At 40.4% G+C, this 16,973-nt stretch overlaps 2 protein-coding genes across 3 annotated transcripts; one reads left to right on the top strand and one right to left on the bottom strand.

The window, feature by feature from the left end:
• LOC110492811 (leucine-rich repeat, immunoglobulin-like domain and transmembrane domain-containing protein 1) lies at positions 1-5,102 on the bottom strand. The gene is made up of 4 exons (XM_036946072.2): positions 4,845-5,102; positions 3,820-4,283; positions 2,860-3,165; positions 1-1,691 (listed from the first exon to the last, which is right to left on the bottom strand). Exons 1-4 carry the CDS (start codon positions 4,967-4,969, stop codon positions 607-609), a joined length of 1,980 nt encoding a protein of 659 aa, XP_036801967.1. The 5' UTR covers positions 4,970-5,102; the 3' UTR covers positions 1-606.
• Positions 5,103-9,893: 4,791 nt separating this feature from the next.
• On the top strand, positions 9,894-16,422 carry LOC110491298 (RPE-retinal G protein-coupled receptor). 2 transcript variants are annotated; one of them, XM_021564651.3, is made up of 7 exons: positions 9,894-10,485; positions 10,927-11,086; positions 12,595-12,716; positions 13,278-13,431; positions 14,149-14,266; positions 15,146-15,259; positions 15,396-16,422. In XM_021564651.3, exons 1-7 carry the CDS (start codon positions 10,410-10,412, stop codon positions 15,540-15,542), a joined length of 891 nt encoding a protein of 296 aa, XP_021420326.3. In that variant the 5' UTR covers positions 9,894-10,409; the 3' UTR covers positions 15,543-16,422. The 2 variants fall into 2 exon arrangements, with proteins under 2 accessions (XP_021420326.3, XP_021420328.2); XM_021564653.3 differs by lacking the exon at positions 9,894-10,485 and adding an exon at positions 10,541-10,709.
• Positions 16,423-16,973: the final 551 nt, after the last annotated feature.

The raw sequence follows: 16,973 nt of genomic DNA on the forward strand, positions 1-16,973 counted from the left end.
TACTTTACAAATACTTTATTTTGTCAAATAACAACAATTCTGAGGTCAGATTAATTTCAGAACAACTCTGCCATTCCTCTTTCTCCTTGCAAAACTTCATTAAGAAGATGGGCTTAATGTATTCTAGTAGAATGGGCCATTTAGAGTTCCTTATTCCATTCTGAATCTGGGAATCTTCCACACAAGAGTTTCTGTAAAACCTGGGAATTTTGGAAAAGTTAAATACTGCCCTTAAAAGTGCATGACAAATACAAAATGTTTCTTTGCAGATCAGAAATCATTTATGAAAAAAAAAAAATATAATATATATAAAATATATAAAAAAGTTTTTTATTACAGTTCACCAGGTCAAGGGTTGCCTGTATTCCCATAATCACACTTATGTCGACAGTTATTTATCTAACTCACATATTCACCACACGTTCTTTTTTTCCAAAGGAAAGAGTGTCAATGCAACTAGCCTTTTGTTTCTGTCCAGTCTCTGAGCAGTTTCACTCATGCTACTGTCAACTACTGGCTGAAATCATACAAAACCTTAGTAACAAATATTTAAGTTCTACTTGGAACTTAAGTTCTGCTCTAAAGGCTTGAGGCCATCAGTTGGTATCAACAAAAGTACTCGTTAGGCGGTCCCTCAGTCCTACAAATGGCCTCGGAGTCCACACTGCACCTAGCAGAGAGCAGTCTGTTGGACTCGTCTGGCTGTTGCCTGGCAAGGTACTCCCCCTCCATCCCCTTAGGGTTCTGTCCCGGGGATAGGGTCTCGAATGTCACATATGATTCTTGGATATCTTTGGATTTTCTCCCCAGTAGCTTTTTGCAGCGCTTCTTGAGCGCCCCGCAGCAGACGATCAGTGTCAGGGGGACAGCGATCACGCAGGCCACGGTGATCACCACCACGTTAATGAGCTTCTGGGTGCCGCTTGCGCTGGCTGCCTCGTCCGTCGAGAAGATTACACACTGCTCCTTTTTAGGGATCAGGCCTTTGACGCAGACGCAGGCGATGTACTTTGTCCTTGGCACAAGGCCCTCAATTGTGATCCGGTTCTTTCCCGCAGCAACGTTGATCCTCCGCATGTCCCTCTCGCCGAACACGGCGTACAGGACGCTGAACTCGGTGGTGTTCTTTGCCGCCGGGGCCCGCCAGTTCAGGGAGACGGTGTGATCGGTGTCCCCGATTATCTTCACCGAACGCACCACCCGTTTCTCCGGCGGTTCCGGCGCCTGTAAAGAAGAGGCGTCGGCTGCTAGATTGCTAAGGACCTCCTTCTCCACTTCCTGCATCGCCGTCTCCGTGATGGGAGGACCGGGCGTCTGTCCGTCAACCACGCTGTTGGAGATATCGTAGCTCTCGATATCATACTTTCCTGTAAAACCGCCCGGTCCTAGTGGTTCGATGATGGGCGTGACTGCCGTGGTGGTTGGTGGAGGTAGGTATTTTGCAACAAGTTTATCCTGGTAGGCAGCTTTCCCAAACCCACCGGTTTTCCGTCCCCTTTGTTTTTTAGTCTTGGAGCTGCCACCTTGTTCCTCATTTTTTAAGGAGTCTGTGATAACTAGGGAGATGATGGCATCTGCAGTCCCCAGGAAGTTGGTCGCTTTGCAGATGTATTTCCCAGAGTCCCTGTAAGAGACAGCACGAACACTCAGGATGGACCAAATGATTCCCTCCTTTGAAACTTCTTCCTGAACTATCAAAGAAATACGAAAGAAAAAGTGGTTAGATCAATTAGTGAAAAGAAATCAGGCCACCCATCTGTAATCTAGGAAATAAATCCATCCATCTGTAATCTAGGAAATAAATCCATCCATCTGTAATCTAAAAAATAAATCCATCCATCTGTAATCTAGGAAATAAATCCATCCATCTGTAATCTAGGAAACAAATCCATCCATCTGTAATCTAGGAAATAAATCCATCCATATGTAATCTAGGAAATAAATCCATCCATCTGTAATCTAGGAATTAAATCCATCCATCTGTAATCTAGGAAATAAATCCATCCATCTGTAATCTAGGAAATAAATCCATCCATCTGTAATCTACGAAATAAACCCATCCATCTGTAATCTACGAAATAAACCCATCCATCTGTAATCTAGGTAATAAATCCATCCATCTGTAATCTAGGAAATAAATCCATCCATCTGTAATCTAGGAAATAAATCCATCCATCTGTAATCTAGGAAATAAATCCATCCATCTAATCTAGGAAATAAATCCATCCATCTGTAATCTAGGAAATAAATCCATTCATCTGTAATCTAAGAAATAAATCCATCCATCTGTAATCTAAGAAATACATCCGTACATCTGTAATCTAGGTAATACATCCATCCATCTGTAATCTAGGAAATAAATACATCCATCTGTAATCTAGGAAATACATCCATCCATCTGTAATCTAGGAAATAAATCCATCCATCTGTAATCTAGGAAATAAATCCATCCATCTCTAATCTAAGAAATAAATCCATCCATCTGTAATCTAGGAAATAAATCCATCCATCTGTAATCCAGTCTATTTCAGCTTCTGACTGTACAGTGCCAAAAATAGATTTCCTAAGTACGTACCTTTTTTAGGCAATAGGCAGACATGTATTCCCTGGTCCCAGATCTGCTTGTGCTGTCTTGCCAACTACGCCAAACATGACCATAAGAGTTTCCAAGACAGCACAAACAGATCTGGGACTAGGCTACAACCTGCCATGACTGGAGCAGGTTTAGCCAAACTAACTGTTTTGTGTTACCCTTTATCCATTTTTTTAACGTATGTACTGTAGCTACTGCTTGTTCTTGGCTGTATATCTATTTGTTACACATTAAATGCATTCAATCAATAAATCAATGGAACTCACCAGTGCCGTTCATCTGTTTACCGTCTGCCCGGGTCCAGGACAGCTCTGGTACTGGGACTCCGATTGTCCCACAGCGCAGCAGGACGTTGTTCCCCAGGGAGCTCCTGACCCGGGCCACAGCCGTGTGGACACGGGGCTCCTGGCACTTCCGGAGCTCCGTCTCGCTGAATGACACTCCCGACAGGCTCTCTGGGTCCGCGCAGTGCAGCCTGGTGTCGATCAGAGTCACGGATGGCGACGGAGACTTCTGGAACTGGACCACGTCATAGAGCCGGCAGTCGCACAGCCACGGGTTGTCATGGAGACCTACGTCAATGAAGAAAATAAACATTTCACCAGAAAATACATTTTTGTTTTTGTTTATTAGACGCTCTTATGCAGAGCGACTTAAGAGTGAGTACATTCAACTAAAGTAGGTAAGGTAACAACAATGGTAGCTAAACAAAGGTAAAATAAAAACAACATCACTTTTAGCATGGCAATAGATAAGATAGATATGCTTTTTGGTCTTAACGTTTTTGCTCTGTCTGAACTATGACCATGTATTATGTGTTTACAATGGCAGTTTAGCAACAAAAAAAAAAGTAATTGAAAGTAGAAGTAATCATGCTAGTTTGAAGTGAGACTAGTGAATGTAGTCACAATTAACACTACAGTATGGCTACCTTTACTATAATTAGAGTAATCCTTACACTACTCCCAAATGCTGATGCTGTCTCCTCCAACTGTCCATGTAATGCTATGTAACACACCAAAGGTGCTCATGAAATGCATGTTGGGATAAAACCACCTTGACAAGCAATGTTGTAGATAGCATATTTTTAAAACCTTTTCCTGTGTATCAATTTCATGTCATTTAAGGCTTGCAAACCAAATGGGATTCCCTCTAGGTAAATAAAGATAGCTTTAATTGGAATTGATTGATTAATTAATTGCTTAATTGGTTGTTTAGATCCTTACCTAGAATATATTTGGAACTTTCCCCATCTCCTTGAGATGGTTTCACAGATAACCACGTAAAGAGAACCTCAGGAGGAACCGTGACTAGGCTGTTGCTAGATAAGTCCAGGTAGGTCAGGTTCTTGATATAGATGGCCGCCTCGGCCGGGATCGACGATATCTTATTATTATGCAAGTCCAGTAGCCTCAGGTCGGGCATATCAGTCAGAGATTCCCAGGGGAAAGAGGTGAGAGCGTTCCCTTCCAGTCTCAGCTCATCCAGACTTCTCAGGCCACGAAAGCTGTCTACATTCAAAGAGTTCAGAGAGTTGAAAGAAATGCAGAGCAATTCCAAACTGTTGAGGTAGTGAAAGGTTTCGCTGGAGATCCTTGTGATGGCAGTCTTCTCGATCCGCAGTTTCGAGGTGTCTGTAGGAAAGTTGGGTGGGATTAGAGTGATCTCTGGGTCATTGCAAAGGACACTCCTAGATCGATGGAAAGAAAGGTAAACACAGGTTAGTGAATGTCACTGTATAACCTATTATAACAGGGTTATGTAGATAATTCAACTGTATTACAAGGTTGACTCAATTAACCGTGTGTTCATGACATAGGATAGCTTGACAATTAATGCATACAAAAAAAATCACACTAAATATTTGATTTGCTCTGTTTTTAATCGTTGGTTTTTTCGCTTATTTTATTCCTCTGGGTCTAAACGTGGTGAATACACCAGGATCAATGAAGAGCGGTAGATAGCCGAGTGTGTTGGGCCAGTAACCAAAAGGTTAAAAATCTGTCATTCTGTCCCAGAACAAGGCAATTATCCCACTGTCATTGTAAATAAGAATGTGTTCTTAACTGATTTGCCTAGTTAAAATGAAAGGGGATTAGAGCAGCGCAAATTAATCCTCAGACCTATATAAACAAATAAAGAGCTGATTTTACCTGCATATTCCGACCCAGTAGCACACAACAGAAAAAAAACATATAGAAGGTGTTGACATTAAGATTTTAATTATTTGTAATAATTGCATTGGTCTTACCTTGCTTTGGATCCGTCCGATAGTTTGTGAAAGAAACAGCTACATTGAAACGGACACGTGCTGCATACACACCGTCCGAGGCAAAGTAATGCCAAGCAGAAACACAGACTAAAACCTTGAACCATTTTCTCTCCGAAACTTCACTATCAAATATAGAAGATAGTTAGATCTTTTTTAAAAGTACTGTTTATTTTGTTCTTCCCGAGCCTGCGATGCATCATGTGTGTGTCCTGCTATCTCAGTATCCCATATTGGTCTGAACGTCGTTCCCGAAGCCTGAGATAAAAAAGAACGGAGGGATTAGTGGAAAGGAATTGGTTTATTTTCATTTACGCGAGTATTGCCTTCTGGCCTGGCAGTTGATTAACGAGCTGTGTAAGTTTGCTTATTTTTATATGCAGAGTAAAAACGCTTATCTATAGTTGGGGTTTATTATAGAGATGGGAGTGCACCATCAGTCTAAATGCAGAGTAAAACACTTCCCTATAGTTGGGGTTTATTATAGAGATGGGAGGGGACCATCAGTCTAAATGCAGAGTAAAAACACTTCCCTATAGTTGGGGTTTATTATAGAGATGGGAGGGGACCATCAGTCTAAATGCAGAGTAAAACACTTCCCTATAGTTGGGGTTTATTATAGAGATGGGAGGGGACCATCAGTCTAAATGCAGAGTAAAAACACTTCCCTATAGTTGGGGTTTATTATAGAGATGGGAGGGGACCATCAGTCTAAATGCAGAGTAAAACACTTCTCTATAGTTGGGGTTTATTATAGAGATGGGAGGGGACCATCAGTCTAAATGCAGAGTAAAACACTTCTCTATAGTTGGGGTTTATTATAGAGATGGGAGGGGACCATCAGTCTAAATGCAGAGTAAAACACTTCTCTATAGTTGGGGTTTATTATAGAGATGGGAGGGAACCATTAGTTTATATGCAGAGTAAAACACTTCCCTATAGTTGGGGTTTATTATAGAGATGGGAGGGGACCATCAGTCTAAATGCAGAGTAAAACACTTCTCTATAGTTGGGGTTTATTATAGAGATGGGAGGGAACCATTAGTTTATATGCAGAGTAAAACACTTCCCTATAGTTGGGATTTATTATAGAGATGGGAGGGGACCATCAGTCTAAATGCAGAGTAAAACACTTCTCTATAGTTGGGGTTTATTATAGAGATAGAGATGGGAGGGGACCATTAGTTTATATGCAGAGTATAACACTTCCCTATAGTTGGGGTTTATTATAGAGATAGAGATGGGAGGGGACCATTAGTTTATATGCAGAGTATAACACTTCCCTATAGTTGGGGTTTATTATAGAGATAGAGATGGGAGGGGACCATTAGTTTTGGTGGGTTATTTATTTTTATAGAAGCACTGCATGCATTTTCTTGAATGTGACAATATAAGGTAAGTGCAAAAGGAAGCTATTATTTTTTCAAACATAACTATTACCATAGTCTGTCATTAAAAGGTTGCATACCGTGATTTTGACATAGAACTCATTATTTCTTACATTTTTGAAACTTTGTGCAGTATTTTCAGGCTAAATATCTATTAACAAAGTCAGACCGATGAAAGATATCCACCAGTATTATCAAAACCCATACCAGTAGCAGCCTCCTTTCCCCCAATGCACTGTGGGGTACAGTGTTCTAGACCCCCGTGGGACCCTACATAACATGGAACGCACCACTAGATGGCAGCGAAGAGTAATAGAAAACAATCCATCCATTTGATTTGTAAACTTTCTTAACCTGTATATTTTGGTGAGTCAGGGTCAGGGTTTTAGAGTCAGAGTTGTGGTTCTAGAGTCAGAGTCAGAGTAAGAGTTATAGAGTCAAAGTCAGGGATCTAGAGTCAGAGTAAGAGTTCTAGAGTCAGAGTAAGCGTTCTAGAGTCAAAGTCAGTGTTCTAGAGTCACAGTTCTAGTCAAAAGTCAGGGTTCTAGAGTCAGAGTAAGAGTTCTAGAGTCAACTTCAGGGTTCTAGAGTCAGAGTAAGCATTCTACACAAGGGCTTCTGACGGTTTCAACATTCTATGACTATGCTTCTTCATCCACTTAATGTTTATAGCCCCTTGTTCCTGTAGGTCTGGACATCTATTAGTCTGCAAAACTACTGATCCCTCCCCATGACACACTTTCCATCTGTGAGAGTGGCTTAGTGTGAGTACACAGTCTGTCCCCGGTCTCTGTTCAGACACTGATGTAAAATGCATCACGAAATGGCACCCTATCCCCTATATAGTGCACTACTTTTGACCAGGGCCCATAGGGTAGTAATGCACTATATAGGGAATAGGGTGCGGTTTGGGACCGGCCCATAAACAGCCAGGTGCAGACAAAAGCTTTAAAGATTTCAAGCGAATTTGCGACCAGGAGGCAAATCCCAGCCCCCAAACAACTATGTGTCTTTAATCCAGTCATCTATCTATGGCCCTTATTAATACATCTTAAACCCACTTTCATTCTGGAGGGGTTTTCTAGCACATGAAAAAAACCTCCTCCACTAGCATGTTTTATCTGGGCTCTAGGTTGTGTGTGTGTGTGTGTGTGTGTGTGTGTGTGTGTGTGTGTGTGTGTGTGTGTGTGTGTGTGTGTGTGTGTGTGTGTGTGTGTGTGTGTGTGTGTGTGTGTGTGTGTGTGTGTCCTAAGTAATGTGAATTAGTATTTATAAAGAGGGCTGCCTTCTGCTTTAGTAATAAACTACAGTCTAGGGGCTGACAGATCGAGGAATGAGTTGAGTTTTGAAATGTTAAACAATTGTGTGTTATTCAATGTCTAAAGTCCAAACTAAGGCATCTGGACTTACATCAACAGTGCAATCTTTGTTTTATTGCTACATCAACAGATTATAACGGTAGGTGAAATGAACTATGTCCCAATAGGCAACACAGGCACACTACACTAGCGGTAGAATTGATTAAAATCCATATCGGAATCTGTGGGTGTTGTTTCTCGTGCCATAAAAGTTGGGGTCTTTGATTACAATGTAATATTATTCATCCAGTTTAAGTGGGATTCAAATTCTACCCTTTTCCCTATGTAGTGAACTGGTCTGGTCCTGGTCTCTGGTCAAAAGTAGTGAACTACTGGTCCTGGTCGCTGGTCAAGAGTAGTGAACTACTGGTCCTGGTCTCTGGTCAAGAGTAGTGAACTACTGGTCTTGGTCTCTGGTCAAGAGTAGTGAACTACTGGTCCTGGTCGCTGGTCAAGAATAGTGAACTACTGGTCCTGGTCGCTGGTCAAAAGTAGTGAACTACCGGTCCTGGTCTCTGGTCAAAAGTAGTGAACTACCGGTCCTGGTCTCTGGTCAAAAGTAGTGAACTACTGGTCCTGGTCGCTGGTCAAGAGTAGTGAACTACTGGTCCTGGTCTCTGGTCAAGAGTAGTGAACTACTGGTCCTGGTCTCTGGTCAAGAGTAGTGAATTACTGGTCCTGGTCGCTGGTCAAGAATAGTGAACTACTGGTCCTGGTCTCTGGTCAAGAGTAGTGAACTACTGGTCCTGGTCGCTGGTCAAGAGTAGTGAACTACTGGTCCTGGTCGCTGGTCAAGAGTAGTGCAGTAAATAGGGAATAGGGTGCCATTTGGGACGCATTCAAGCTCTATTGTTTAAGTCTTTACTGTTGTTACAGTACATTAGGACCATCTCTAGGCTATCCAACGCTTTGGGCTCTACTGATGAAGTGTGAACCTGGGACCATCTCCAGGCTATCCAACGCTTTGGGCTCTACTGATGAAGTATGACCCTGGGACCATCTCCAGGCTATCCAACACTTTGGGCTCTACTGATGAAGTATGACCCTGGGACCATCTCCAGGCTATCCAAGGCTTTGGGCTCTACGGATGAAGTATGAACCTGGGACCATCTCCAGGCTATCCAAGGCTTTGGGCTCTACGGATGAAGTATGAACCTGGGACCATCTCTAGGCTATCCAAGGCTTTGGGCTCTACTGATGAAGTATGAACCTGGGGCCATCTCTAGGCTATCCAAGGCTTTGGGCTCTACGGATGAAGGATGAAACTGAGCTAATGTATCACATACCAACTCAAAGAGCCTAGTCATAATGCCATCTAATGCTTTGACCCATATATATATATATATACATATTGATATTGAATTTATAACTTGTAAAATTACATAGAGATATCAGTTGATATCCGTTTTCTCCATCTTGATGTACTGTACTTGGCATTAACACTGAAGTAGACAATTCATTTATACTATAGGAGGCTTGATCTGTTCCCGGTGACATGAATACATTAAACTGGCTGCTTTCTTTTTGATTTGTCATGCTCCCTGTATGACAATATGGTGTCGACTGTGATTGCTTTGTCTGTTCCGATTCTTGGTGTTCATTTTTGTGTTGTGTGTATATATATATATATATTTATTATACAAAATGTCTTAATGACAATAAATGTATAACCAATATCCTGTGTACAGGTTGGGGTGACGTAGGGACATCGCTAACAGAGTTACGTTCCGTGGAAGTCAGATTTGATTTCACCCACCAAGTTTAGCCAGACTGAAGGATTATTAAATGTCAACATGTTGCTTTGTGAAAATGGTGAAACCGATAATGCACTGGACCAGGGTCTGTCAGTCCATTCAATATGCTTTGTCAGCTTCCAGCTAGCACTTTAAGCTACTGTAGGTCTATGTTTATGATGTCATGGATGGTGAAGGCAGCAGGTAAAGATGTAGGATCTTAATTTGATCACTCTTTGGTTGCTGAGCATTTTCCTGCATAGTAGGAAATTCTAACTTGTAGTGTATTCGAGGTTTAAAAAGGCTTCTAAAGTTTGTAATTTATACTTTAAAATGTCAGACTTGATTAGCCCTATCCGTTGATTATAATCCACATAATAATTCACGTTTCCCGTTGGTGCTGGATCATTTTCCTGCCATAGCAAACTGGCTCAAACTAAGATCCTACATCTGTAGGCCTACCTATCTAAATATATATTTATATGTTATTTAAACTTTATTTAACTAGACAAAGTCAGTTAAGAACAAATTCTTATTTACAATGACGGCCTTACACCGACCAAACCCTGACCAGGACGACGCTGGGTCATTTGTGCGCCGTCCTATGAGAGATATCCTTCATTGTCATGTGCCGTATAATGTCTACTAAGGATAATCTACGACCTGTGGGTTTAGAGTTCAGTGACTACCACTGGTCAGTAGTAGCCTATAATGTGAGATAGGCGGGCTCCTTATCAGTTGTTTTATAGATCGGCGAGCTGCGCATGCGCACTAGGTGCGCAGAAACCACCACAATGAACACAAAGAAAAATATATTTTCGGAAAAAGAAGAAAATAGTTAATATCCAATGTGTAGCATACTCTATCATTATCACTGTACCTCTAATTAGAACATTCCTGTAGGGATTGGTAAGGTTTTTTCTTGAGATAAGTCCTTGAATGCCTTTTCACGTGAAAGAGCGTTTATAAGGAGTTCAGTCTTAGAAACCTCTGGGCACTTTTAGAAGCGAAAATAAACGTAGAGGAATTATCTGTAGTGTCCCGACAATTATAGTAGCCATTAAAAAAATGACAGCATACACATTACCGGAGGGATTCTCCGATTTTGACATGTTTGCATTCGGTTCAGCTCTTCTTGTTGGGGGTAAGTGAAATATTTTATGCTAAATATGTTGAAACGAAAGTTGTTATTTATTTGCACTAGAGAAACGGCTGCCAGAGGATGGAGCCCTATGGGCTTTTAAAGGGATCTTAAATGGATAGGCCTAAAGAATTTAAAGTCGGACAAAACAAAAATAATTTGGCCCGGGAAATGCTTTGAAGATTCTTCAAGTAATGACAGCAATTTGGCAACTTCAAATCATCCATGTATGTCAATGTGATAATTGCTATTATGTGCTATAATTGTAAGATTATGTTTTTGTAAGGTTGAAATGTGAAAGTGAAATAAAAGTATGTGTGCTTAAAATTCAACAATTTCGGACATATCCAATACGTGTAACCTCCATTTAGTCTGTTTATATCATGGAATCTATCACAAGTTGTTTCCCTTGATGCTTTCTTTCTTTCCTGTGTGTGTTTTTAGGTCTTCTTGGATTCTTCCTCAACGCCATTTCAATATTGGCCTATATTAGCGTAAAGCAAATGCGAACTCCCAGTAATTTTCTTGTGTTTAACCTCGCTGTGGCTGACATCGTGCTCAATTTAAACGGCCTGATCGCTGCTTACGCCAGTTTATTTTATAGGTATGAATTTTTGTCCTCTGACACTGCATTAACTCCTTTGGAGGTTGCCTAATTTATGTGTACATTAGTTGTTGCAAAACATGCGTTTATGCATTGATCTAAAAGTGGTTTACAGAATGATTTGTGCTGACATCCTTTCTAGAGAGGCATTCAAGTAAGGCACATGTATCATGTATTTCTGAGTAGCTATAATGGATATATGCTATACTACACAAAAGGGTGATTCCTCACGAAACTAGGGAAAAAATGACTTTTTTTTTATTTAGATTTTCATGAAATGTAATCCATATAAGGGTCCTTTGGAGGAAGCATTGTTGACATGTATCTGACATTTGTATCTTCAAGCATAATTGAACAATTTTTTTTAATGCAGTTTGAAAATTTGTGACATTTTGGCCTGACCCAGGTCTCCTTTAAGACACCAACAAAATGGGCGTCAACTGTAGCTTTTCTACTTGTTCTCTAGTAGTAATAGTAGTAGTAATTTGATTTCAAAAACATATTTTATAATTATTGAAAAATATAGAAATGTTGGTTAGGGCAAATTGTTCAACATCAATGTTGAACATCATATACTCTACGGGCATATACACGTTCCAGAGGGATCTCTGCTAGTTTTAAAGTTATGACCCATTTTATACAGAGAAAATGGTAGAGTAGGCAATGTGACCAATCACAGCCCTCCTTTTATTTGTATAATTTCACATCCTGCAAATCACCAGTAGAGGTTGATAATTATTTTAATCAAGTTTCGCATTCACCCTGTTGGTAATGCATACTAATTGGATCATAACTCTAAAAGTTTCAGGGATTCCACGGGTGGAACTTTAATATGCCTGTTATTATGCAAAAAAAACTATATTTAAAAATAATGTATTTAATCTATTTATATTTTTCAATATTGACAAATGAATGTACTTTATAACAAGCAGAACAAGAACAAGCAGCAGAGTTTCATATGACACCGATTTTCATCTACAGATGAAACAATATGGAGTCTTAAGGGACGAAAGGGTAAGGCCAAAATGTCACATATTAAAATGTCAATTAATTATTTCTCAATTATGCTTTTTAAGATACAAATGTCAAATATATATCAAGAATCCAACCACCAAAAGGAACCTTCTATGGATTAAATTATGTAAAAAATCCCCCAAAATCATGGTCTTCTTTTGTTACGAGAGGAATCGCCCATAACTGTAATGTTGAACAGTTGTTAATGTGTGTGATCCTGATTACATAGTTCAACTGTATAGAATCACAACCTAAAGCAGGTGTATTTGATATAACAATTTGCAGCAATATGAGTCACCATGTTTATGCCTGATGGGAATACAAACACCAAGGCTGTGTTTAGACAGGCAGCCCAATTCTGATATTTTGTCAATATTTTTTTTTGTTGTTTGACCAATCAGATCGATCTTTTGTAAATAATCAGGCAAAATATCGGAATTGGGCTGCCTGTGTAAACGCAGCCTAAATGTGCTCCTCTCGTCTCGTCACCCTAGACACTGGCCCTGGGGCCAAGACGGATGTAGCAACCACGCCTTCATGGGGATGACAGCAGTTCTGGCCTCTATCAGTTTCCTGGCTGCCATCGCCTGGGACAGATATCACCAATATGTGACCAGTGAGTAGTATCCTACTGTACGGCGACAGGTAGCCTAGTGGTTAGAGCGTTGGGCCAGTAACCGAGCTGACAAGGTAAGAATATGTCGTTCTGCCCCTGAGCAAGGCAGTTAACCCACTGTTTCCCGGGCGCCGTGGATGTTGATTATGGCAGCCCCCCTTGCTCCTCTCTGATTCAGAGGGGTTGGGTTAAATGCGGAAGACACATTTTTTTATTATTTAAAAAAAACAATTTTACCCCCTTTTTCTCCCTAATTTTGTGGTATCCAATTGTTAGTAATTACTATCTTGTCTCATCGCTACAACTCCCGTACGGGCTCGGGAGAGACGGAAGGTTGAAAGCCATGCGTCCTCAAATGCGGAAGACACATCTCAGTTGAATGCGTTCAGTTGTACTACTGACTAGGTATCCCCATTTGCCCTTTCCCAGTATGTGTTCATGTCATTTACTATAGCGTTATGGATTTATTAAACATTTTATTTATTGATGTACTATATACATCTACAAAGCTACAAACATACTCTTGCAAATTCCAATAAACATAACTTTATTATGTTCCAGATCAGAAGCTGTTTTGGAGCACGGCCTGGACTATTTCAATCATTATCTGGGGGTTGGCCATCATCTGGGCGGCCGTCCCTCTGATTGGTTGGGGAGTTTATGACTTTGAGCCCATGAGGACCTGCTGCACACTAGACTACACCAAAGGAGACATGTAGGCTACGTTTATATTAAATTGTAGGTTATTTAACAGACAATCTTATCCAGAGCGACTTACAGTCAGAAAATGCGCACACCCTCATGTTCTCTCTCATCTGTGGTGCAGGGAATTCCAGACCTGAAGGTAATTTAATTGTAAAACAACAACTTCCTCACACACTGTTACCTCTACACATGTTGATGTTTCAACCAGAGACCCTACAAGACTTTACAAAGTCTAAAGATTGACACCCAAATACCCTTCTGTCTAAACCAGCTGTTGACATCACTGTTTTGCTTAGTCAAATGTCAACAATGGAATAACAGAAACTGGGATTTAAGACAACCAAGCAGATTACCTCAAAAGTAGGCTCTTTACGCCAGTTGAAAACATCCAGCATTTCACACACAGAACGAGCACTTCCAAAAAATCTCTAATGGATTGGGATTATTCATTTCGGACAATAAAAACAATGCTGTCTAGCAATGTCTCCCGCTGACTATGGTTGCAACATTCCAAGGTTTTCCATAAGTCCCAGTTGGAAGATTCCCGGAATCAGAAGGGAATAAATCAGGAACTGAATCCTCTAGGATTTCTGGAAAACCGGGGAATTTTGGGAAAATGACCAGAATTTAGCAACCCTAGACAAGTGAGGATACCCCATGTTTTAAAGATGCACAGTATAATACAGTGTATGTTGTTATACCGTCCGTGTTCATCTCCATTCAACAGGGACTACATTACCTATATGGGGGCCCTGACGGTCTTCTACCTTATCTTCCCTGCTTATGTCATGAAGTCCAACTACGACGCCATTCACGCATACTTCAAGAAGATCCACAAGCACAGGGTAAATAAACCCTCCAACATTCCACCGTTAGAACATGTGAATGTTCTTTGGAACATTACAACGCATTATAATAATACCATTCATATTTGGCCAGAAAAACATACTTCTCAATATACAGGGCATTCGGGAAAGTATTCAGACCCCCTTGACTTTTTCCACATTCGGTTACGTTACAGCCTTATTCTAAAATAGATGAGAAAAAATACACACAAATACCCCACAAAGCAAAAAAAAATTGTTTTGACATTTTTGCAAATAAATAAAACAGAAATACCTTATTTACATAAGTATTCAGACCCTTTGCTATGAGACTCGAAATTGAGCTCAGGTGCATCCTGTTTCCATTGGCACTATGTTCTGTGTGGGGGTACATACAGTCACTATGTTCTGTGTGGGGGTACATAAGTCACTCTGTTCTGTGTGGGGGTACATAAGTCACTCTGTTCTGTGTGTCGGTACATAAGTCACTATGTTCTGTGTGGGGGAATATAACAGTCACTATGTTCTGTGTGGGGGAATATAACAGTCACTATGTTCTGTGTGGCGGTACATAATAGTCACTATGTTCTGTGTGGCGGTACATAATAGTCACTATGTTCTGTGTGGCGGTACATAATAGTCACTATGTTCTGTGTGGCGGTACATAATAGTCACTATGTTCTGTGTGGCGGTACATAACAGTCACTATGTTCTGCTCTTTTATACATTATGTGATTTTGATATGTTATTGTGTGACTTCAAAAGCCAGAGAAGTCTAAACAGGATTAAAGTAAGTGTAGGGGTTAGAATGTATGGTAGGGACATCCCAAGGATTCCAGATAGCTCTAACCCTTAAAAGTCCCATTCAATACAACTTTATTGACTGTCCTTGTATTCCAGTGGAACACCAGCATACCACTGAGGGTTCTGTTGTTCTGCTGGGGACCCTACGAAATCATGTGCATCTACGCCTGCTTTGGCAACGCCAGACTGGTCTCTCCAAAGCTGAGAATGGTGAGCAGTTATTTTTTGTCTTTTTTTCCTGTTCCTTTCTCTCTGTGCTTGATCATTCTTTAGTTCAATGAAATTTGAATGGAGATTTGTTTTATTTACATCTTTTAACAAGAAAACATCTTTATTCATCTCCTAGTTGCTTCCTGTTTTGGCGAAAACTAACCCTATTTTCAACGCGTGGCTCTATTCCTTTGGGAATGAGTTCTACAGAGGAGGGGTGTGGCAGTTCCTGACTGGCCAGAAGTTTACTGAGCCGGTCGTTGTGAAGTTAAAAGGAAGATAAAGGAAGTTTTCCATTCTGACATTCTAATTCCATGGTTACACTACTGTACAGGCCATGGAATTAGAATGTTCCATTCTGACATTCTAATTCTACGGTTACACTACTGTACAGGCCATGGAATTAGAATGTTCCATTCTGACATTCTAATTCTACGGTTACACTACTGTACAGGCCATGGAATTAGAATGTTCCATTCTCACATTCTAATTCTACGGTTACACTACTGTACAGGCCATGGAATTAGAATGTTCCATTCTCACATTCTAATTCCATGGTTACACTACTGTACAGGCCATGGAATTAGAATGTTCCATTCTCACATTCTAATTCTATGGTTACACTACTGTACAGGCCATGGAATTAGAATGTTCCATTCTCACATTCTAATTCTATGGTACAGGCTATATCCAAACAACATCCTCATCATGCACTCTCATTGCAGTAGGTTTCACATTGGAAGAATGGTATTTGTACAAGGTGGTGAACTTAATGTTAATTGCTTATTTAGCTGGCTTGGGAAACCATGGGTCCAATGTAGCTTGTCAATAGCGGTATGGTGGCTGACTCTCCATTCAAATAGACTTTGGGGAAAAGCACCTGCTATTAGATTGAAGGATGTCTCATGATTGACTAGACATAGGACACTCAGTGACCTACGTTGTAATACAAATACCACAGTAGTCTTAATGCCATGTTCATGCTGAGGGATTTGAAGGTAATACGACCAGAGATCAACTTAAAAGTGGACCCAACTTAAGGTTCAAGTCATGTTAATGTAATGCCGTTTTTTAAATATTTTTTTTATAGCCAATAGCTTTACTTCTAGAAGTTTCCCTGATGTATCCCTCCAGCACTGTAATAAACACAGCAAGGTATTCTGATAGGCAGCCGCTCTTCAATCTGACTCCACTGACCTTACCTGGAAATGGTGTGATTCTCAGCATGCTGCTGTACCTGTACAGCTGTAAAAGAATGAGACTTCAAAAAAGAGCTATACTCTTACCAGACCTGGGTTCAAATACTATTTGAAATCTTTAAAATACTTTAACCTGCCTGGAGTGCCAGATGGGCAGGGTATACAGTTTTTTAAACTTTAATTATTTTTTTTTTTTACAGTATACAGTTTTAAGGCAATCTCAATCGAGCCAGGATAAAGTATTGGAAATTATTTCAAATAGTGACTGAACCCAGGTGTCATTCAGCCAAGACATTTCATGCTATGGAGGTTGTTGTGTTGTTCTGACCAAGTAGATTTATTGTGTCACTTTTGGTTCCTGAGTTTTAGGATTGTGTCCCAAATTACACCCTATTCCCTATTTAGTGCACTATGTAGGGAACATGGTTCAATTTGAAATCTGAAGACAAAAGCCTTGATGTGATGTAACCTCTTCACAGTATAGCCACCAATCTTTCTGTGAAGAACTATTCTCT

This window comes from Oncorhynchus mykiss, chromosome 16 (genome assembly GCF_057628025.1).
Source record: "Oncorhynchus mykiss isolate SJ-2025 chromosome 16, ASM5762802v1, whole genome shotgun sequence".
In the NCBI taxonomy this organism is placed as follows: Eukaryota; Metazoa; Chordata; class Actinopteri; order Salmoniformes; family Salmonidae; genus Oncorhynchus; species Oncorhynchus mykiss.